Below are 23,298 nucleotides of genomic sequence, written 5' to 3' on the forward strand. Positions count from 1 at the left end.
GTGTAGGTCCACAGACATTGTGCGTACGCTGCTGTACATTGCAGAAGCAGCAGAGTGCACTTAACAGGCATGTTTTTATGTGGAAGAGAAATGGCATCAAGAAGGAAACTTTCTGAGGATAAAGCAAATGTCAAAGCTGCATAATGTTTGCAGCTCAAGCTCTGAACTATTACATCCTAGAGAAATGCACAAACCCCAGCTGCAGTTAAAATGAATTAATCAAATTTGATTTAGTTTGTAAAAATTCATAAGGAGCACTACTAATTTCAGACTTTTGAAATAATAAGCAACCTGTTTCAGCTGTTCAGATACTTTCTGAATAACCAAAATTCTTCAGCTACTACAAAAAATTAGTCTGGAACCGGTCACTGTGGCTTTACTGATCTGATAACTGAGCGACTTGAATTCCTGTAAGCTGATCCAGCCTCTTCAGTGAAGGATTTGGCTGGGGGGGGGTCATGCTCTGCATCTGGAAACCACTTCTTGATTTCCCCAAGTACGGAATGTCTCAGTATGGACTTAATCTCCTCCACATCTAACCCTGCGTTGCCTTACTGGCACATCAAGGTGACAGATAATTGTATGTGCAATAGAAATTCATCCGGAAATCTTCAGATACGGTCTCGACAGTTCCTCATTGTGGAGAGGCATGAAACTTTTATTTAATTGAAAAAGAAAGTTTGGCCATCGGACATCTTGAGCTGCGGTGAGACCGGCAGCTGCAGGCTTGCTGGGCCCTACGCTCCGCAGCAGTGCGTTTGCTGTGAGTTGGATTTCTGCTGGGGCTTGGTGAAAGCCCTCAGCGCCGCCAGCTGTGGCTAATCCCGTAAATAATTCTCTGATGTGTGTGACCCCTAAAGGTGTTTCCATGGGCTATGCAAGTGAAAAGTGTTTCCAGGGGTACCACCTACTTAAACAATGGACAGTTTTGTTTTGCCTAAATAAATTTCACAAGTGTAAAGGTAATTTTTCTTGGTTTCAGAGGATTCTGGGCATTTACTACTAAAAAAAGTGGTAATAGTACTTCACAGTGTGATTTCTGGATAATCTCTGACCCCCATGTGCTATGTCACATTTGCAAGCTTATCAAAGAACCAAGACAGATTTCGAATTGTTTCTTAGGATTGTTTTCTTCCTTTTCCCATTTCTAGGCTGCTTACCTGGTTGGCATCTCGGATCCAAACAGTCAGGCTGGCCAGCAGGGTCTTGTTGACCCCATTCAATTTGCCAGAGCCAATCAAGCAATCCAGATGGCTTGCCAGAATTTGGTAGATCCAGCAAGCAGCCCATCACAGGTGATTCCCGAGGACTGCAAGGAGCCCGTCGGTGTTAGGACGCGTGACTTGGCTTTATTTTTGACCAAGCAAAGGAGATTCGGTTTGAAACTTTGCGTGGCTTCGAACGGCGACTTTGCCCAGCTGGAGTAACGGTCATGCTCCTGTGATGCCCTGCTTGACAGTTTTTTGCCGTCTGTTTTTGCAGGTATTATCAGCTGCCACGATTGTGGCCAAACATACTTCGGCTTTGTGCAACGCTTGTCGCATTGCTTCATCAAAGACGGCAAATCCTGTTGCCAAGAGACACTTTGTGCAGTCTGCCAAGGAAGTTGCGAACAGCACTGCTAACCTGGTTAAAACTATCAAGGTACAAACGCTGCTCAATGGTGCTTCCTTCGTCCTCTGTGGGTTTGCTGGGGGTTTTTTGTCTGGTTTTTTTTTTTCTATTGACACAGAATCTGAACAGTTAAAAATATCTTTTTACCTTCTGTGATATGTATGGTTGTAAGAAATCATTAATTACTCTTTTGAAGACCTGAACTGGGGGAACATATTCAGTGGTATAACTGTGCCATAATCAAGAGGGAAAGAACTGGGCAATATTTATTAGTATTAGGAGAGGCAGCTGGTCCATCCGGTGAGAGACACCTCTGTGTTGATGTATTTAATGAGCTTGCACCATAAGAATAATTTGCAAACAACTGAATGTGAAGGTTTTTAATGGTGTTACGTTGCTCAATATCCAGAGGTTTCTGACAGCTTTACCATATTTAAAAGGGAAAAAATAAATAAAAAATAATACTGGGAAATAAACAGAAGCCATTTATGTTCCTGCAGTTTAGTAGTCTGCTGTTAATAGTAATCTTTTCCAGATACCTGCCTGCAATTTGGCAGGAGGTAGTTTTTCCTCATGCAAGCAGAAATAATGCGTGTTAAGCTGTAGAGATTCTAAACCCTTCTGGAAGACATTAGCTGATCTGCTACTGAAAGCTTTTATAATAATTGTGCTCTTAGGACTGGAAGGTTCCTTACGTTACACAGAAGGTCCTTCATATTGGAATCTTTCCTATGAGAATATGAAAGGGATCAGCTGACTCATGAAAATTATTGGCTTGCTTATTGGCAATTATTGGCAATAAATTATTGGCTTGCTTAATTTGGTGTGTTTTGTTTTGTTTTTTAAATCTGTCTATAGGAAAGAACCATCTTGTTAGCCACTTCCACTCTTTGGAGCATGAGGTGCCGAGACACAATTTATGAGTCATCAGAGTGCAATGATAGAAACCCCTTATTTAGCCTTGTGAGGCCAAGCAGTGGTCTTAAGTTTAGGGACAATAACCAGCCAAGGAAAGAAACACAAGCTTAACACATTCTTTGCATCAGCCTTGTTTATGGAGGAACTTTCAAATGTCATAAACACATAACAGTTTTAAACCTTGAAGAATTAAACTATTGTATTTCAATTTTGCAAAGACACCCATTCAGACAGAAGTCAACCTTGATTTAATTTCCAGGCCTTGGATGGTGATTTCTCTGAAGAAAACCGCAACAAGTGCAGAATCGCTACTGCACCTTTGATAGAGGCGGTGGAAAATCTGACAGCATTTGCTTCAAATCCAGAATTTGTCAGCATCCCAGCACAGATCAGCACAGAGGTAAGGCTGGATGTTGCACCACCACCCTCAGAAAGTTGGAAATGTTGAGTTAATTGCGTGTCAGGAGAGAGGAAGCGAGTGTGGAGCGCTGACCCTGAAGCATCTCCCTGTGTTCCTGGGTGTTCGCAGGGCCTTCTGCTGTCTGTCACTTCACCTCTGAGCTTGAATTTTGTACCAGTCGGGTAAAAACAGGCTACAGTAAGCACTGCCAGTCCTCTGAGTAAAGGGATGCAGTACAGGTGACTCATATGTCTTGTTAGCTGAGTTCCTCCATGTGAGAAAGTAATAAATATCCCTTTTTCCCTCAAGAGCAGCTTCAACAAATGGAACCTGATTAGTTCTGGAAAGGACTGAAGGGACATTGCTGGGTTTTTTCCCATCGAAAATGATGTGGTCATGATGACAAGAAGCAGGTTTTCTGGGAAGAACAGCTTCCTGTGGGCCTTCTGTACTTTTTTCCCCAAGTTGTCCATCCTCAATCCTTGTAACTACAATAGAATAGTATTTAAACTAACTAGTGAAGTTTGGGGGTTTTGGGTGGGGTGGGGGTGGGATAAATCTTTCAAGCTTCATAAAAGCTTCAAAGTAGAGGTCATGTATTGTTACTGTCTGTCCAGCTGCTCCTTCCTGCTTTTGGAAGCCTTCATTCCAGCTGGCAATACCAGATGATGCTGGAATTGTTGTGCGCTTAAAGTTTTGGGGCTGTAAGCGACACCAAATGTAAGCCTGTCCTCCAGGCCTAGGGCATCTGCATTTGCCAGGTGACTAGCCATAAAATAAGTATGGAGACGATGACCCAGTTAGAGTTTTTGTTGGAGATTGCAAGTTTTCTGACAAATAACTTTTCGATGGTATCTCCATAATCTACAATTAGACAGTATCATTGTTTTCTCCTGTTTCTCAATGGATGGTGCCTTTCTAAACTTGACGACTGTTCTTGAGTGTGTTATAGAGGCAGTGGTTGGGCTGCGATTTTTAGTACTATTTCAGTGTTGTCTATCCGTGAATATAATAGTATGGGACAAGAAATTATAATGCCATTTTAATACTGTTAATTAAATGGATTTTTAGGAGCAGAAAGTGCGGATGAACTCAAATAATTATTTAAATGCTCTTTGTGTTCTTGTACACAGGGATCACGAGCACAGGAACCAATTCTAGTTTCTGCAAAAACGATGTTGGAGAGCTCATCTTTATTGATCAAAACGGCTCGTTCTCTGGCTATCAATCCAAAAGACCCACCGACGTGGTCCGTGCTAGCCGGACATTCCCATACCGTCTCAGATTCTATCAAGAGTCTTATCACCTCCATCAGGTAGGTCTCTTGTGGTAACAAAATTGTAGTAATAATTGAGCAGCTGTTCATAAAGAATAATACTGTATGGCTGCTAGCACTGTGGCATTTTTGACGAATGGAAATCAGTTATTCTGTGGCACATGGTATCTTCCCAGTTGCACTGGATGTTTAATGGTCATTGATGACCGCAGCACTCTGCAGCGTAGGGCTGTGTTCTGTTCTCCTTCCCTGGTCCCACCTCCAATTCAGTTTAAGGTAAATGTAATAGAGAATGCTGTAGAATAAAAAAACGTAGCTGTTATTACCTCCATCCAGATCATGTACCAACATACAATATGTGGAAAACAGCATATTTTTTTTAAGGCCTGTCAGTGTATATATTACCTTTGCTTTCTATTCTTTCCTCTGTTGAGTTGCAAGAATATGTTAGCAAGAAGTGAATATTCTTTATTTTTTGTACTAAACCTGTCTGTCCCTTTCTTAATGTGAATTTTAAAATGTAGTTCTATACTTAACCTCTTCATATTGATTAAATCAAAATGGTTTGGAAATGGTGGATTAAGGAGTGTTTACAGTTTTGTTTATCTTTGATAATGATTGTACTGAAATGGCAAACTGCATGTCAGGACAAAGTACTCGAAGACTAACCTTCGTTAAAAGGCACCTGGGACTGAACGTAACACCCTGTACCTGCCGAATTGTTTTCCAAGACAGTCACACTGCACCAGAAAAATGAATATTTTTTCCAGGTGTCTGTTGTGTTTTCATATTAACCTTCATTTTTGGGCCAGTTTGGCCATCCTGAGGAGGCTGAATTTGCACTTTTCTTCTGAAGCAACAATTTTTTGTCTATCTAGTCACTGGGAGAGGAGCGATAAGTCTGTGAAAGTGCGCAGAGCAGTCTGTACATGTATCAAAATCCTGTAGGTAGAACAAAGCTGCCTTTTGTCCTTGTTGCTGTCCTGCCATGTGCTGTATGCACTGCCAGGTGATGAGGTACCCCTGTGTGCCCTCGGCAAGGAGCCTGCCTCCTTCCCACCACGCTCTGCTGACTGTCCCTGTCTTTCAGGGACAAGGCCCCCGGCCAGCGAGAATGTGATTTCTCCATTGATGGGATCAACAGATGCATCAGAGACATTGAGCAGGCCTCCCTCGCCGCGGTCAGTCAGAGCCTGGCCACAAGGGATGACATCTCAGTTGAGGTAAGGGAGGCGGCACGGCAGCGAACAGTGACGCTGAGCAGCCTCGCTGGCCCCGCAGCCATTGACAGGTTGGAGCTGAGCGCTCGGCACTCTGCTGCCAGTGAGGGGAGAAGTATCCTTACTGGAATCTTTCTGGGCAAAACCACATGCTGGCCAGAGTGATCACTTCTGGAAAAACACCCGAATCACCAGGCAAAAGCAGGGGTGGAAGCAGTTACCTTTGACCACCACCCACATACATTATTCTGCCTCCCTGTGCTGACAGTATTGCTCTAGTGTCTTGCCATGTGGAAGACATGACGTTTCTGCAACTAATCTTATTACTAGAAATCTGGTGATGTGAATGTCAATGTTATTTTTCTTAATGCCTGTTTTGTCATTAAGTGACATCTGGAGTTGATGTTGATACAGTCTTACTAAAAAAGCTTCCTTCTGCCCCTGCCCCCACCCCCCTGCCATGCCACCCCTGGTAATGGAGACCAATCCTGCCCTGTTCCATTGAGGAAGGGCCATCCATCGTGCCAGACTGCCTGCCAAAGTCAGCAAGTCGTGATCAGATTCTCAGCTTGGTACTTAGTGTCTCTTTGCACTACAGCTTCCTGAAATTACCTGTCCGTTTGTGTATTCCCGGGGTTTCTTTGGGCTGTAACACTGCATACTAGAAGCATCTCAGACTAAACGAAGCTATACAAAAGAAGTTATCACAGGAAATATGTCAATAGAGATAATTCTTTTTTATTTAAATGATGAAGTCATCTTGGACACAGTGTCGAACTGAAATAAACATTACTGAAAATGGTCGTTATTTATAAAGCAGCACAGGAATGGAACAAAGTGCAAAAATGGTATTTATTTTCTCTTGCATTTCATGAGAGGGAGCTAAATCCCAGTGGCTGCCAAGATATGAAGTGCCTCTGAATTAAAAGCCAGTATTTATGTCTTAACAAGCTCAGTAATATGCTTTTCTTATGCTCCTGTCCCACAGACAGTGTTCAGGAGGTCAGTCCTCATCCCTGCCCCTCAGAGATCCTGTATTTTTTCTTTGTCTTTCCTTATCAGTGAATTTCTCCTGCTAGCTTCGAAGTCTACAGCAGCGCCTTGTGCTCTTGTGCTGTATTGTCTGCTTTGAAGAATGTTTCTTCATGTTTAAAGCTGACCTCCTGCTGGTTTCTCTGATCAGTGCAGTGATACTAAATCTTCATCGGGGCAAGAATAGTTTGCAGGGTGAGGAGGGGTTGGGCACGCTGCACCTACTCCTGGGCTTGCTGCTGCAGCTGGAGTGGGAAGGAGCCATCTCCTCCCCCTCTCTCCCCAAACGTGCCCTATAAATCTGAAGAGGAACAGGCCTGTCTCGGGGGTCTTGTTGTCGGAACAGGGTAAAGCAGAAAAAATGAGCAAGTACGTAAAGAAAGCTGACAGCATGGATCTCTGCGTCCGACTGTAGTGGGTCATTTGTACAGCATTCTGAGTACATCTGCTGGTCTGGGGGTGACTGCTGTGGTATGGTACAGCTTGATGAAAGAACAGCTGTAATAGTAACTGACAATTTCTCTTTGTATTAGGCTCTACAGGAGCAGCTGACATCGGTTGTCCAGGAGATTGGCCACCTCATTGATCCCATAGCTACTGCAGCTCGAGGGGAGGCAGCTCAGCTTGGCCACAAGGTACTGTCCTGCCGTTATGAAAGTACTTGAAATCTCAAACAGCTGGATGTTAGGGGAGACCATGATTCAGTAGATTTTGCAATTCCTACAAAAAAGCAGAAGAAAGCATGTGGAAGGAGGAAAGATCTGAGATTTCCAAATACTTGGAGCTGAGACCAAATAAACCTGTTCATGCTTTGGGCCATAGAAAAGATATTTTCACCAAGGTTTTTGGTGAGGGGTAGGTCCACAGGGAAAGGGTGAAAGAAAAAAGGGGAGAGAAGAGCAAAGATGGAAGGGCATAGCGCAACGTTACAGGTCTCCCTACCTCCTGCTGTTGCAGCCAGCAGCTGCGCATGTGTGTAGGTTCTTCTGTCTCCTGTGCTGTTAAAGGTGACTGTGGGGCCTGGAGCCCATCACACTGCAGGCTTCTTCAGCAGGTCACAGTTACGGTTTGAATACATACATACGGCAGCGTGCGGCCCCCTGAAGAAGTCTGGCAAAGTTTGTCAGATCCTACCTTGATCTGAGGTCCTTCCGTAAAACGCGCGACACCATTTCTCAGCCAGGTCGTGACGAAGCGGGGAGGGAAGTGTAGGATACACAGAGGTTACCTCTGGCCTTTGGAGGCCCATCTCCTGGAGCGGCTTCTGTGGTCTGAGCAGAGGGAGTGTTAGATTTCGAAGGAGGAGTGTGATGTGCCCGCTTTCCATCTCCTGAGCGAGGCTCCACTGATTATAAAGGGAGTGTGGGCTTTATCAGGAAAAAAGCTGATTTTGAACTGCCTTGAGTTTCAGCCCCTGCTGCAGATTTTTAGGGACTGGGAGGGAAGAAAGGCTTATAACAATCTTGCATGGTATTGTAAGCGTTGTGTGAACACATCCCTCTGGTATATGGAGTGTAAGTATGGTAGAACTTGTGCTTATTGGATCTCTGTCCAAAAATTAAATACTACAACAGGTGTAAAGAAGTGTGTATTATTTCATGTAGTTACTACAAGAGTTTAGTAGTTTCTCAGATGTAATTCCTCATTCTACAACATATTATTGAGAGAAAAATAAAAACAGGTTTTCTGTGTCAGTGCATTTAATACTGGAAAGGAATCACTGTGTTAGTGTGAAAGCTCTTCCAGAGTTGTACCCAAGTAGCTCCGTTTAGCTTCGGGTAACCATCAGATACTTCCTAACCTCTTCACTACTTGCCATTTGGATTCTCAGTTTACCTGGCCCTCTGAGGTGTACAATAAATCAGGATTGCTAAGATACAGGTCGTTAGGGAGTCACATTCCTCCTCCACTTGTTAGGTAAATGTTGATAAAAGTTGACTGCTTTTCTTGAGCCTGTTTTTCCTGCTGAACACAGAAGAACCTTTCTGCTGTTTACTTTGACGCAGTCTAAAAGACCTTACGTTTGTAAAATCATTTCTGAGCTTTTAGTGTTTTTTTTTTTATTTTAACCCTCTGAGAAACAAAATAGAAAAAGAAGTCTAAATCTTAAATTTTATTGGCTCCTAGCTATCCACATAGTCATTTAGATGGAGTAAACCTTTCAATATCTCATCCTCCACATGAAGTACACCTGTTTTTCTTCCCTGTGCCAGCCTTCAAAAGCTGCTTTTTTTGTAAGTACGCACACTTGAACTTTGGAGGCTCCAGGTGTACCAGATAGTGCCGCAGCAGGCGCTTGGTTCGTGTGCTGTGGGGTAACCGGCCCAAAGCAGTACAGGGGGTTTGCATCCAGTAAAAATGGTAAAAGCAAAGCCTCATGGATTTCTGACAGGAACTATACGCTGCTGTGGTTTTGTAGGTGTGTCAGGTGACAGGTAGACTGTAAAAATATTCATTCACATTAAAATAGTCACATATTCTCTTAGAACGTGCGTATAGCCAAAAGCAGATGTTTCCTCAGAACAAGTGTAAATCAGTTCAGAAACTGTTGAAAAGCAGAAGACACCGACTCCATGCATTCTGCAGACTAAAGCGCAGCGACAGAAGCTGCTAGCAGAGCTGTGTCTTTAGCTATCGCCAGCAGTGTAGTGAGCCCAAGTGAGGAACTGGGGGGGAAGTGCAGTGGGCTCGATGTGTGGCCTGTGTAGCCTGCCTGTTCCAGTTGGCCTGTGCCTGCCATGGGCTGCAGGCTCGCGCTTAACCACCCTTAACTCCTAGGCTCCTTTTTAGCAGCAAGAGACACGGCGGGGCTGGGCCAGGCGGCTGTCCTAGCGTAATACAGGGAGAGGTAATGATCAGCAGGAACAGCCAGCAAACTGCCGACAGGTGCTGAGAAAGAGGCAACAATCCGTCCAGTCATAACCAGTTTGGTAGCTTCTGATTGCAGAAGGTATGCAAAACCGAAATGGATGATCAAGCCATTGTGTTTGCTCATTGGGAGCGACGAACTGTGTCTCGAGTCAGTGGTAGCCCTTGTGCCCACTCTGGTGCCTTACCCAGCAAAGAGCCATCCAGGGCTGCACTGGAGCCCGAAGAGGGTTTGAGAAGTTAGGGAGTGAAGGCGGGGAATACGAGCAGCCCCTGAGATGAACAGAGCGTCCCAAATGCAGCGTGGTCTCGTTTGTTACCTGCTCTCTGCAACAAAGGCAGAGAAATTCCTGCCTTGCACAGAGGAGGCACTTGTCATGGGTGCTCCTAAGTAGTGTGCACCACCTGCAAGTCTTGAAAATGATTTTGTCTGGCCTCAGGGGACCGTGTGTGTCTGAGGGAGGAGATGTGTATCTTTCTCAGGCAATTTGAAGGTGAGGGAAGACAGAATCACACAGGCACAGAATACAAACCGACCACTGTGCCGTGTTAGGACAGTGTGCTGTTGGAGCTACCCCACGGCCCGATGGTGGCCACGAGACAGGCTTCCCCTTGGCTGCACCTGAGAGGCAGGGTTAATGGCTTTCTGTGGTTGTTCTGGCTCTCTTAGGTAACACAGCTGGCAAGTTACTTCGAACCCTTGGTTTTAGCTGCAGTTGGCGTGGCATCCAAAACACTAGATCATCAGCAACAGATGACCGTCTTGGACCAGAGCAAGACGCTGGCAGAATCCGCCTTGCAGATGCTGTATGCTGCCAAAGAAGGGGGGGGAAACCCCAAGGTATGGCTGCTGTGTGTAACTAAGGGGTTACTGGAGAGGGGAAAGGGGAAAGGACAGGCAGAACAGAAAAAAACAGCACGTACCTGCTGCAGGGTCCAGGGACCCAGTGAAAATGACTAAGTGATTCCTGTTCAACATTGTGTTTTCTGGTCTAAGCGAGATTTGTTCTGCTGACATTGCTGTCAGGTTTAGCTTCTCATCTTTGACCTGAAAGGGGATTTTCAGAGCTGTTACTGTATTGTCTTCATTAATTGCACTTTCGGTTTGTACATTTTATGCACAAATCAGTGCTCTGATGATTGCTGTTGTCTCATTTTCTCTCTTCCAGGCATCCCATACTCACGATGCAATCACGGAGGCCGCTCAGCTGATGAAAGAGGCAGTGGATGATATCATGGTTACCTTAAATGAAGCTGCAAGTGAAGTAGGCATGGTTGGAGGTATGGTAGACTCGATAGCAGAAGCGATGAGCAAGGTGAGCATAGAAATCCAGACCCGTTTTCGTTTTGCACTTGAAAGTTGATCCGTGCTGCAGGGGGTTGGAAGAGCTGCTGCTGCTTGACGTGATGGGTGTCAGCTGCTGCGCTGTGCCAGGGAACTGAAGGATTCTTTGATTTTGCAGATTGTGAAATCAAGCTGACATGGGCTGTGGTGCTCACGTTAACAGCCTGCATGGTACCTGTCAGTAGAATTACTACAGAACATTTTTATTCAGCAGTATGCTGATATTTAGCTGCAATCTTAGGTCAACTGGCCTTTTATTTTTGCTTTCTTTTCCTACTTATCTTTCATGTTAGTCTCCTAATTGATCAGCAGGCCAACCTTGAAGCAAACTGCTTTCAGAGATGTTGAAGCCTGAAGTGCTCTGCTATGCTTTGTAAAGTATTCTACTGAAAATGTGTAGCTGCAAAATGTAAATGAGTTCAATCCAAATAGTTTTGCTATCTCAAGTTAAAGGTGTGCTGGAGTGAAGCCTTTACCACACAAAGGAATCTTACATTATCTTCTTGCAGGAACATTTTGTTTTGTAACTGCTGCACTTTCTACATCAGCCAAGAACTACAGGTGGTTCGACCTTGTGTGAGAGGGTGGCTTTTGCTCTTGAAAACGCTACACTGTAAATTCTCTGCATCTTCCATGCTCGTAACACAAGCTAAAGTCTTTTCTGAACTTCTCTGTGCATCCTGGTGCGCTCTCTTCACTTGTGTATTTTGTGAGAGACAAGATTATAAAAATGAACATACAAAACAATACAATGAACATATAATACAATAATATAATAATACAGTATTGTTACATGTAGAGTATGCTATTGGTTATGACCTTGTTATTTCTGCTGTATTTTTCCCTCTTTCTTGCAGCTGGATGAAGGTACACCTCCAGATCCCAAGGGGACATTTGTTGATTATCAGACCACTGTGGTGAAATATTCTAAAGCCATTGCTGTAACAGCACAGGAAATGGTAAGATACTTCTGCATACATAAGGAACATATCTAAGGAACATGGAATGATTTGTACAGGGTTGTGAAACACTTTATAATGATAATTTTCAATAACCTTATCTCTTCAGGGGTAACAGAGCAAAGGAAGTGATGATTTTGTCAATTTTAACGCGTGGATATTAGTGGCTTGATCATAGGGGTGGCCCTCTGCAGTGCTGGATTGTGTGGTGGCTCTTCTGCACAAATACTTCCTATTTGGTTTATTTTATATGAGAAATAAAAGGAAAACATTTCACCTGTGCACTTTTTCATCAGACTGCTTAATTGTCACAGAAATACCACCTGACGTTTATTGAAGATTCAGGTTACCCTTTCACACTTGCTGTTTTATTTAGCCTGTGAACTAACACCAGTATTTTCAGACCCCTGTAATACTTACAAATGAATGCAGATCAGCATCTCAAATTGTTCCTTTCTTGCATTTCTGTGATATACCTGGGTTTAACAAAAGAAAAAAGGACGCTTGTTGAATTGAGATTTTCTTCGCTCATGTTTCACATTAATGTTTACCTTGGCGTGTTTGCCTTTTGAAGGGTACTTCCATTGCTGGCTCATTTTTAAGAGAGGCAAGGGGACTGTATGTGTATGCTACGGACAGGATTTCTTACAAAACTGATTGCTGTCGCAGTTGATGATTCCGCTATCTATGACATTGCAGCTGATTGGCAAGAAGTATAAATTTGTCTAAAAACTAGTTGTGCCTCAAGGATGGAATTCCATGGGTTTTACTAACATAAATCAGAGACGGAGGAAATAATCTCTGTTAAAAGGTAGGCTTTTTCTAAAGAGAGAGTCAATCATTACACTGACATTCTACCGAGGCATTCCACGTAAGCCTACCTATTTCTCCTTGGTCCTTTTCCCATATCATAGATGTATTTTGCATCAGTCCTTGCATTTTTTCCATTTTCATGCTCCCACGCCACACCAGCTGAGGCTGATGTAGGCTAGCTCACCTCTGACAAAATAAGGTGTCTGCGACACGCAAAACCCGCTTCTCCACCCCGTCCAAGTGACTGTGTGCCCAGCCCCTCGCCCCGCTGTGTCAAAGAGTGAGTTACCAGTGCTAACTGCTGCTCTTTGATTACTCCGTATGTTCTGCGAGTGCCTGGTTACCATGACTCTAATAAAGCATGTTTGCTTGAGTTTCCTCATGGAATTCTTGCTGGAGGACAGGCCCCTTCCAGGGCAGGTGGTTTACCCGTTTCATCAGTGTGGCCAAACAAATGAGTGTGCTTCAGAGCTGGAGCATATTAACAAATTATTCTCATGCCTGTCATTTTTCTTTTTTCTCTTGCCTGTGTTCTTTTTTCAGATGACTAAGTCGGTTACTAACCCGGAAGAGTTGGGAGGACTTGCATCACAAATGACCAATGACTATGGGCATTTGGCTCTCCAGGGCCGAATGGCTGCAGCTACAGCAGAACCAGAGGAGGTCTGCCAGTTTTAGACCTCTTTATTCTCTGTACACGGTGGCATCAACTTGGGTATTCCTTAATCATAGAGTACGCAGTAAATATAGAGCAAAGTGGCAAGGGCTGCTCACCTTGCTGGGTTGCAGCAGCACGCTTGCAGCCGTCACCAAACACAGTGCATCCCTTGCATGGTCAGAGAGATAACAGGTTTCAAATTGTTAGGTAACGTGTCTTCTTTCCAATGCCTTTGTGACGATTCTAAAATGAATGCAGTGAGTACGTTTCCACTGCCTTTGCTTCGTTAGCCACTTCTGTGCTCTGTATGCGCTGTCCGATGGGCAAACAGATGCGCTGCCGCTGGCCCACTGGCCCTTGGAAGGTGGCACAGGGCAGCACGCCTGTGCCCAGAAGGGTTTCGTTTGGCTGCTGTCATGTGGTTGAAACCGTGATGTGACCGAGTACTCAGGCTACACAGAGCTGTTCCTTTTACGATCTACTTCTATTTTTGCTAAAAAACAGGCTTTAAGACACAAACTGTACACAGCCGGACAAAAAAATTTACTGAGTTTGTTCTCATTGGACGGAAAGGAACTGATGAGAGTAGCGAAATTGTGTGTCTTTTCAAAATGCTGTGAAATCTTAGAATATCAACAGTTATTTATTTGTATGTGTTATAAATACGGTTGACGGAGAGGTACCTGTTTCGGTCTTTGCTCCCGAGCCTGCCCTCCTCCAGCTACGCTCTCCGCTCAGTGTGCCTCCGCACAGTGCTCCAGAGCACGTCTTCACTGCTAACGCACCGCAGTTCCTGCTGCTTGCGTGCACAGCTGTGTAATGATAGGAGTTAGGGCTCACAACAAACTGTTTTCAGTGAACATTTGGAACTTCAAAACGGCTTCGCTTCTGTTTCTCTTCAGCTGTCCCCTTCCTCTCGATACATCTGAATTGTCTGCAGAGCGAGTTTTCCCCGGGAGTGCTATGAATTGGCAGATTTTTAACGACACTTAGGGACTTATGCAAAAGGTGTAACATTTTACTTTGTAAGTGTGGCTTTTTATGCTACAAGCTCATTGTAAGAATTACCCAATCAAAGAACAGAAACCTCTTGTCAAAACATCTGTCCAGCTTCAGGAAGAAAGAGCTTGTGATAGTAGAGGACAATTCAGTAGACCAGGACAGAACCTCCTAAATGATTTGGGGCTTTCGCTTACAGACAACTTGCAAATACAAAGAAAACTCTTAATTAACGGCTATACAGTTGTCCTTCAATCTCATGTGTTTTGGTAGATTACAAACATACATATGCTTTTGTATCTTGCCTGTAAGCGATTTCAGGTATAACTTCCTGAAAGTGAGATGCAGGCAGCCGGTAGGAGGACAGGTATCTCTGGCTGATGGAACATCTTCCACACCTCAGAGTCAGAACACGGTGCAGGAGGAGCGGGTTCTCCATGCAGTCTGACGTGCCTCATGCTAACAGAGGGATACAGACTATTCACCTCTGGTGTGTTAATGTGTTACAGTAGTTGCTGCACGTACCCTGAGCGCAATTACAGAAATCCTTCCACCTCTCTCTTCTCATTGCATGCCTCTGGTTGTGGAGCATAGACAAACTGTCAAGATGGAGTAAGAGGGTATCTCACTGTCACCAGATGTGTCAGATCATCTAGATTAGACTTTCAAAGAGTTTTTTGACTTGGTAATTTAAACTCCACCACTGATAGACTGAGTGTTTCATGCTCAGGAGCTACATGAAAAGCAACGGCTTGCATTCGACCTGATATTGTTACATTGAATTACCACTTCTGCATGTTACTTTATGCCTGAAGTTGAAATAATTCCATTTGTGATACTAATGGCTGTGATTCCTGCTTACTCATTAATCCCAATACACATCTATATCCCTGAGTACATGTAGGTACTAAAGCTATCGTGTTTCTAAACAGGGATGATGTAGCTTATGCTGTAGGATTATTAATAAATCAGAAGTAGTGAGGGCAGGATTTTCCACATTTCAGTGCTCCACATGTATGTGGTCTGTTTTGGAGAGTTGAGGCTCTGTGCAAGATTCCCAGACAAACAGGGTCATATACTTTCTGACCCAGTTTCAGCAGTGTAGAGTAATCCAGCTCATGGTGATGGGACGGTTCTGGGCGATGAAGCAGTGTTACTCAAATGTGGTGAGGTTGTGTTACATACACTTGTGAATTACATATGCTTGACTTGAGTACACACCTTACGCCTTCTCTTTCCTGGGGTCCTGTTCACTAGGGCTCCTGTTTCATCAGTAAGCCTTTTGTAGGGTTGTGCTACATGAGTAGATAGCATCACTCCTGACTTTTCTTCTGATCTCTGCAGAGAGTGTAGCGATGGGCGGAATATTGGTAATAAAGATTCACCAGGGTGACCGCATTTCCATTTGTGTTGATGCGATGTACTGGCATGATGTTTATTTATTCACTTTGCTCTTGCTTCCTTTTTCCCTGTACCTCCTTTACCATCTAGATAGGGTTCCAGATCAGGACTCGGGTGCAAGAGCTTGGCCACGGCTGTATCTTTCTTGTGCAAAAAGCTGGAGCTCTCCAAATTTGCCCTACAGACAGCTACACCAAAAGGGAGTTGATAGAATGTGCTCGTGCTGTCACAGAAAAGGTGAGACATAGCTCTGTGTTGCCCCACGGTGTTTGTCTACCAAGCTTCCCCAAGGAGTAAGCCAGTCAAATTGTTTGGGTTCAGGAAAGTTGGGGGTTTGTTTGTGGTTATTTTTTTAACTTCCCATTATAGTACAATATTGGCTGAATTACACTAAATTCTTACTTTCAAGTGTTCAGTGCCATTCAAGTGCTAGATTAGCCCATGATTAGCCCTTGTTCATGTCTCAGAATAAAACCTAAGCCTCATACTAGAGAGACTGGACCAAAACTCCCCTCTAAGCAATGAGATGTCGTTTGTGCCTTATGAGGCACTCCCTGATGGAGTCCATGTGGACGGCCGTAGGTACTGGGACATGGCATTTCATGTAGCAGTGTCCTCCCCTTTTGAGACTGGACCAGGCTAACACACTTATAACTGCATCTTCAGACTGACTGGGACTTCTTGGGTTTTGGAACCGTCCACCTCAAACAGACAGCCTGAGTAACTCTGCTTTGTGGCACCTTGTTGATGGCCTCTCTGTCCTTTTGCTGAGCACAGACATTGAACCTCAGAATCAGTTACTTTTAGATTTCACCAAACATCCATTTGTTCAGCCTGTGTTAATGCGCTCTCAGCTGTACCAATTTTCCACTGTCATTCCCCAGGAGTATCAGCAATTCCAAACCTAGGCAGGGGTAGCCTGTATCTTTTAAGAAGACTTAAAGCTGATAAGGAGAGTAATAATGAATCACAGGGACAACCTATTCAGGGACAGCTTTGAATCAGTACAGGACCTTGGGAAGAACTGTACTGTCAGAAGTCAGTATACGTATCCTCAGTTGTGGATCCTTTCTTGCAAAAGCAGAATTTAGGACCTTAGTGTGGCATGAGAACAGCATCCCAGCTGCGGAGCTTTGTAAGTACAATGTTAATTAGATGAAATGGAGATCTCGAGCTTTTTTAGTGATCAAAAATCTTGCTAGATATAAAGCCATATGTTGTCTTTCTGTAAGTATAACAATATTTAGTATCTGGATTCAGAGTTCTATTTCTCTGATGTTAAAGTTTATATCTGTGAACTGTTGTGATGGGTTGACCCTGGCTGGATGCCAGGTGCCCACCAAAGCTGCTCTGTCACTCCCCTTCTCAACCAGACAGGGGATAGAAAATATAAAGAAAGGCTCGTGGGTCAAGGTAAGGACAGTGAGATCACTCAGCAACTGCTGCCATGGGCAAAATAGATTCTACTCAGGGAAATTAGGTTAATTTATTAGTGTTCAGGTCAGAATAGGATAATGAGAACTAAAATAAAAACTTAAAACCACGTTCCCCCACCCCTTCCTTCTTCCCAAGCTTAACTTAATTCCCAATGTCCCTACCTCCTCCCCCCGAGCAGCACAGGGAAAGGAGCAATGGGGGTTACAGTCGGTTCATCACATATTTCTGCTGCTCCTTCCTCCTCACTGTCTTTCCCTCCTCCAGCCAGGTCCCTCCCAGGCGGTGCCGTCCTGCAGGCACAGACTGCTCCAGCGTGGGGTCCCCGGGGGGCCACCAGCCCGGCCAGCAAACCCGCCCCAGCCCGGGCTCCCCTCCCCACGGGGCCACAGGTCCTGCCAGGAGCTGCTCCAGCGCAGGCTGCCCCACAGGGTGCCAGCCCCCTTGGGGCACCCCCTGCTCCGGCGTGGGGCGCTCCCCGGGCTGGGGGGGATCTGCTCCCCCGTTACCCCCCGGGCTGGGGGCACAGCCTGCCTCACCATGGCCTTCACCGCGGGCTGCCGGGGCATCCCCGCTCTGTGCCTGGAGCACCGCCTGCCCCTGCTGCGCTGGCCCGGGGGCTGCAGGGCTGCTGCTCCCACATCACCTCACTCTTCTGCTGCAGTTTTGTTGTGCAGATTTATTTTTTTCCCCTTCTTAAATCCATTATCCCACCATCATTGATTAGCTTGGCCTTGGCCAGCAGCGGGTCTGTCTTGGAGCCAGCTGGCGTTGGCTCCATTGGACATCGCAGGAGCATCTGGCATCTTCTCGGAGAAGCCACCTCTGTAGCTCCTCTGCTCCCAAACCCTTGACACACAAACCCACTACCACTGCACATGACTCCAGAGGTGCTCAAGGCCAGTGTTTGTTTGCATGCGTTGGGGAAAGAGCAATAGCCCTTGGCTCTGACATTTATCCTGGCAGAAGTTCACCTTTGACCGTATTTCAAGGAAGTTTTAACTGGTGTGCTTCATCCGGTGGTGGACAGATTGTTCATTCTGTCTGAAAAGTGGACTTGCTAGCTGAAGTCCCCTTTAATTGGAGACAATCTTTAGTCATCACACTGATTACTGCACAAAGAGCAAATGCGGGAAAGGGGAAGGAGAGGTTTATTAAAGTCTGCAAAATGACACGGCAGAATTACTTTCCATTGCTGATGCCAGTCATGTTAAAAAGCTCGCTTAATTCAGCATCCCATAATGAGGCTTTCTTCTGATGACCACCTTGCTGCTTTATGTTGTTTCCAGGTCTCCTTAGTTTTATCTGCCCTTCAAGCAGGGAACAAAGGCACACAAGCCTGTATTACTGCGGCTAGTGCCGTGTCTGGGATAATTGCAGACCTGGACACCACTATCATGTTCGCTACTGCTGGAACCCTTAATGCTGAGAACAACGAATCCTTTGCAGACCACAGGTCAGTGTAACTGGAAAAGATGGAAGAGCATGTGCACAGGGTAACACTGGAACTGGCAGAAGTGACCAGCATGTGGAGATAAATATTTACCTTTCTAGATTCCCATGGATGAAATTGAATGAGGCAGTTGAGTGAGAAGAGGCATGGGAAAATTGGGATATTGGTAGAGGACAGCAAACTTCACTTTGGATATTTCTGTGAGGAAAGAATTTTAAAAAGCTGGGGAACATCCACCAAAAGCACTCCTAACAGAAGACCGCAACTGTAGAACTGTTGGGGGGTGGGGGTGGGGTGTTGGGTTTTACTCAAGCCATAGCCTACCATGCGCTGTTACTGCAGTAGCGAAAATTAGCTGTCCGTGACACTGAAGAGGAATCTTCTGTATACTTTTTCCCCATAGGTGTTCTTCTCTGTCTGACTATTTGTCTTGCTAAATCATGCTTCTGCTTAATGCTGTTGTGGACAGCAGAGATGGAAATGGCACCGCTGTGCCACGCTTCTCCCCTTCTGGCAGAAATAAGCCTGTTTTCCCTTCAAGTAGCACCTGCAACAAAATAATCCCACAGCATTTTCCATCCCGTTAAGAGATGTGGAGCATCTGAGTGTGAGTTCCTTTGCAGTACAAGCCAGGGCTCCACAGCCAGGGCACCGGCTGCTCCACAGCCTGCCTGGCCCACGCGCGCTTCCCGCCTTGCTGGCTGCTCGAGAAAGAGCAAAGACGCAGTGGTGTGTGAGGTGCTGCCATTCTGCAGACTCAAAGTCAGGGATTTTCATACAGGAGTCATTAATTTCCAGGCTGACTTTTTATATGAACGTGGTTCTAGTTCTCAGTTAACTGGACTTGTTTGTGACAGCTGTACTCAAAACAGTTTCTTCTTTTACCCAAATGTGGCTTTGGATTTGTTGTCCCAGCATGTCAAAGCATGTATATGGTGGGGGGAACCCTGACTAGGCCATGTTCTCTGTGCCTTTTGCCATTCCTGCTACTGCCTTCCTCACAAATAATTATTATCATTTCCTTACGATATGTTGATTAAGGTGGAGGTTTGACAGCTGTTACTTTCCTCACAGCATGGCCAGATTTTCTTTCAGTGTTAAAATGCTCTTCTGATACTGCCCTACCTCATTTCTTTTCAAGATGGGTTCATTTTAATAAACTGCCTTGTATCTAGCCCAAAATATAACGCTACAGTTCTAATAGTCGTAGTTGTGTTCTAGGGGGTTTGTTGGTTTTTTAGCTTTTTTTTTTTTTTCCTTGCAGCCTGTCCTGTGGTATGTTATCATGAGTGGACGCTGGCATGATGACTTACAATCAGCTCTTTTATGTAGCTGTTAGTCACCATAACATTGAAAAACACGGGGTTTTTTCCTCTTCTCCTTTTCCACTTCCTTCCCTGCTTCCTCTTTTTTTGCTACAGGGAAAACATCCTGAAAACAGCAAAAGCTTTAGTTGAAGATACAAAATTGTTGGTTTCTGGTGCTGCCTCGAGTCAGGACAAACTGGCCCAAGCAGCTCAGTCATCAGCTAACACCATCACTCAACTTGCTGAAGTAGTAAAATTGGGAGCAGCTAGCTTGGGATCCGATGATCCTGAAACACAGGTGAGATGTTGTAAGATTTTTCTGATACTCTTAAAGAGACCAGAGACAGCTTTGAATTGATAAGACTTTGTGAGACTTCTGTTTTTAAGCAACACAACAGGGTTCATTTCTTCTGGGACTTTTCTGGGTTTACCCAGACATCACTCATTTTTTAGAATACATTCAAGAGGTTAAAGCATTGAGTGGAACTAGACGAGCCTTTGTATGACACTTTTGCTTTTATTTCATGGCTGTGTTCCAGCTGGAATGCTTTTAGCAAAGTATTTATCTCTTTTTTACTAAGTTGTGATTGGATCACTGACTCATCCCATTTTTGTTCTAAAGAGCTTGCAAGACTTGCATGGCATGAAGCTGCTTACCCATGAGCTGGGCGCTGGGCGTTACTTGGGTACGTTAACAAGCTCTTGCCATTCTCTAGCTATGTCTGAGTTGGTTTTCATTTAACTCAGTAACTTCAGCCTTCAGTGTCGATTATCTCAAATATTTCCTCAGTCATTTGTTTGGGTCTTGGTGAAAGGGAGGCTGGCAAGCATAGTGCAGGCGTGCCTGTAGTGGTACACAGGAGTTTGGCAAAGCCTGCTTGTTTGCAAAGTGCTCTGAAAGGGATGAGTGTTCTGGTTTGCTTGACCTGTATGATGGACTGAACTTCTGAGTAGCTGTATAGCCTCTTACAGAGGTTCTGCTTCCTTCTCCCTGAAAGACTGTCTCCCTCTTAGCGTGGAGCCATAGCAAGTACGCTGGATCTCTCCGGAGGTGATTTCAGAACTGGTACGCAGCTGTAGCGTTTCACTGTAAGCTTATAATCCATCTGTTTTCTTGCTGTAGTCCCGCTTCCACCCGAAGGGGAAGAACATGGAGAAAAGTAAACCTTTTAGGGAAGCTCAGAGGAAGGAGATCCTACCTGCAATCAGCAATTCCATTTCTTCACAGGAAATAGTCGCTTGTATGGATTCTGACTAGTTGTATGAAATACTGCAGCTGTCAGCACAGCTTTTACTCTTCCAGAATATTATGTGTTTTATTGGGCTAGAGGAAGGAAGGGTGGTACTATTTATGTACCAGTAGTAGACCTTTTTTTCTTTTTTTTTTTAATCTGTGTTCTAAAAGTTACTCCCTCATCCAGGCTATCGTTTCTTGCCTGAGGCTTATGGCTGTTTCTCAATCCTATAGGTTGTCCTGATCAATGCTATCAAGGATGTTGCAAAGGCCCTTTCTGATCTCATTGGTGCTACCAAAGGAGCTGCCAGCAAACCAGCAGATGATCCATCCATGTACCAGCTAAAAGGTGCTGCCAAGGTAAAACCTTATTCTTACATTATTTGGAAGTATCTGTGGATAGACATGCGAACCTTGCATTTCAGCATTTTCTGATTGCCTGAAATCTCGTCTCTGTTTGTTTCATTATCATCCTGGCATGATATAGAAAAATGACACTGTTGAGTTTCCATGAAGCTGCAGTTTTTGTAGGCTGTCAGATGACTTCTGTGTTTTTGATGAAAGAACTGTAATCTTTCTGAAGAGAAGCGTCTTTCATTTGCAAGCCCGTATCTGAGGGCAGGTTCTCCTTTAATAATGTTATAGGCTAAAATTTAACCAGTATAAAATCATACCTAAATACAACATTCTAACAAATGACATATGCTCAGGGTAAACATGTGGCCTCCTTATTCAGACCTTGCAGCTTTAGGAATGGGGGAGAAGGGGAGGGAGGAAGGCGGGGCGGCGGGGGGGGTGCGGGGGTAGGGTAACATCTATAACATGAAAGCAAAATAGGAAAATATAATATTATTTCTGACACCAGTCTCCTGGATCTTCCCAGGAAGTACATGGGTATCAAAGCTCAAAACTCACACAGATTACACCATACCTGGGATATCTTTGTGCATTATTTCCCCTGCAACCGAGATGTATTACCACAGTCACCTCGCAAAGATCCTGTGGCTTCGTGTCTACAAAATGTTCTCAGATGTGGCGATTTAGGCAGCGTTACTTCTGCTTTCACATTACGAGAGTGTCGTGTTAGCTTCTAACTTGGCTGGAAGCTCTTCTCACTCTCATGTATGTTGCTTACCAGCAAGACCTGTGCACCTCTTCCTTCAGAGCACCTGGTAACAACAGTGTATGTTGAGATGCTGCTCGAGAATGACCCATCTAGTCAAGAAAAGCGGCTTCATGGCTCTTCCTGCTGTGAAGGGCTTGCTGTGTTTTAAGTCATAATTGTCAAGAAGCTGGCCTTTCTGTCCCTTCTGTTTTCATTCTAGCTATCATGTGTATCTCAGCATGCTGAGGTATAGGAAGGGTGTAGTTATTGCAGTGATAGTTGGGCTGTTCTGCATCAGGACTCTTGGGTTTGTCATGGGAACAGCAACACTGATTCTGTATCTGCGCTGGGCTTGAGCCTGGTGTTTGGCCGCTTGCTCACCTGGGGTCTTATCTGATCCTGGAGAACATACCCGGTGAATTTCAAAAAGAAATACCATGCCTCGGTTCACGTCTCTTTCAATGTGCAGTGTGAGACATGTGGGAAGAAAAGACACTAACACAAGCAATCTGTGTAAGAGACCTACCCTGGAAATGTTGTGCATTTTCCATTTTTTTGGTAAAATTTTTGTCGGAACACGTACACTTCAGATGGTATCGCTCTGCGGTTATTTGTGCTACGTTTCTACAGTTTACAAGGAGCTTTCAGGAACTGCCCAGAGGAGAGCTGCTGTTAGGTCCCTGACAAGTGTCGTTTGTGAAGCCTCTTAGAAGTAAGGACGGTACCTAGCTTAACTTGCCTTGTTTCATGCCCTGCTGTCTCTGAAAAATAGGAGGAAGGCATCACATGGTTTTGTTTTCACCTCTCTCTTCTTCAGGTGATGGTAACAAATGTCACATCGCTTTTGAAGACTGTTAAAGCAGTGGAAGATGAAGCTACTCGGGGGACAAGAGCTCTTGAGGCCACAATCGAGTACATCAAACAGGAACTCACGGTACGGAACAAAATAGCCATACGTGGCAGTTCTGAAAGTGTGCTCTTACACTTCAGCCGGCCTGCCCAGGCACTCCTCCTCACGCTACACTTTGCTGCTGTGCAGCGCGTGTTTGGTTCTCTCTACCTGTTGCAAATCATCTGTGAAAGTACGATTACAAGGCCGCTTCAGCCTGTCTGCTTTCAGATCCTGCCGGCCCCCGCTTTAAGATTTGAGATGCTACTGCCGTGTACACATCTGGAAGCAATGAACAGCTTCTTTGTTCTTTAGATGTTAAGTTTTCACCACCGATATTCTTTTTGGAGTCTAATGCTGTTCACTTATTTTT

At 44.8% G+C, this 23,298-nt stretch overlaps 1 protein-coding gene across 6 annotated transcripts in view; it reads left to right on the plus strand.

The window, feature by feature from the left end:
* TLN2 (talin 2) overlaps positions 1 to 23,298 on the plus strand; it is a 202,930-nt gene that overhangs the window by 145,896 nt on the left and 33,736 nt on the right. For all 6 annotated transcript variants that reach the window (XM_037396159.1, XM_037396157.1, XM_037396161.1 and 3 more), the window contains 15 exons: positions 1,152 to 1,295; positions 1,483 to 1,644; positions 2,792 to 2,932; positions 4,066 to 4,247; positions 5,299 to 5,431; positions 6,994 to 7,095; positions 9,999 to 10,169; positions 10,498 to 10,644; positions 11,531 to 11,632; positions 12,989 to 13,108; positions 15,594 to 15,740; positions 18,227 to 18,393; positions 19,812 to 19,995; positions 21,166 to 21,291; positions 22,854 to 22,970. In XM_037396159.1, coding sequence (XP_037252056.1) covers positions 1,152 to 1,295; positions 1,483 to 1,644; positions 2,792 to 2,932; positions 4,066 to 4,247; positions 5,299 to 5,431; positions 6,994 to 7,095; positions 9,999 to 10,169; positions 10,498 to 10,644; positions 11,531 to 11,632; positions 12,989 to 13,108; positions 15,594 to 15,740; positions 18,227 to 18,393; positions 19,812 to 19,995; positions 21,166 to 21,291; positions 22,854 to 22,970 — 2,145 coding nt within the window. The remainder of the gene's footprint in view (positions 1 to 1,151; positions 1,296 to 1,482; positions 1,645 to 2,791; positions 2,933 to 4,065; positions 4,248 to 5,298; positions 5,432 to 6,993; positions 7,096 to 9,998; positions 10,170 to 10,497; positions 10,645 to 11,530; positions 11,633 to 12,988; positions 13,109 to 15,593; positions 15,741 to 18,226; positions 18,394 to 19,811; positions 19,996 to 21,165; positions 21,292 to 22,853; positions 22,971 to 23,298) is intronic.

The sequence above is a fragment of the Falco rusticolus genome, chromosome 7, assembly GCF_015220075.1.
Source record: "Falco rusticolus isolate bFalRus1 chromosome 7, bFalRus1.pri, whole genome shotgun sequence".
In the NCBI taxonomy this organism is placed as follows: domain Eukaryota; kingdom Metazoa; phylum Chordata; class Aves; order Falconiformes; family Falconidae; genus Falco; species Falco rusticolus.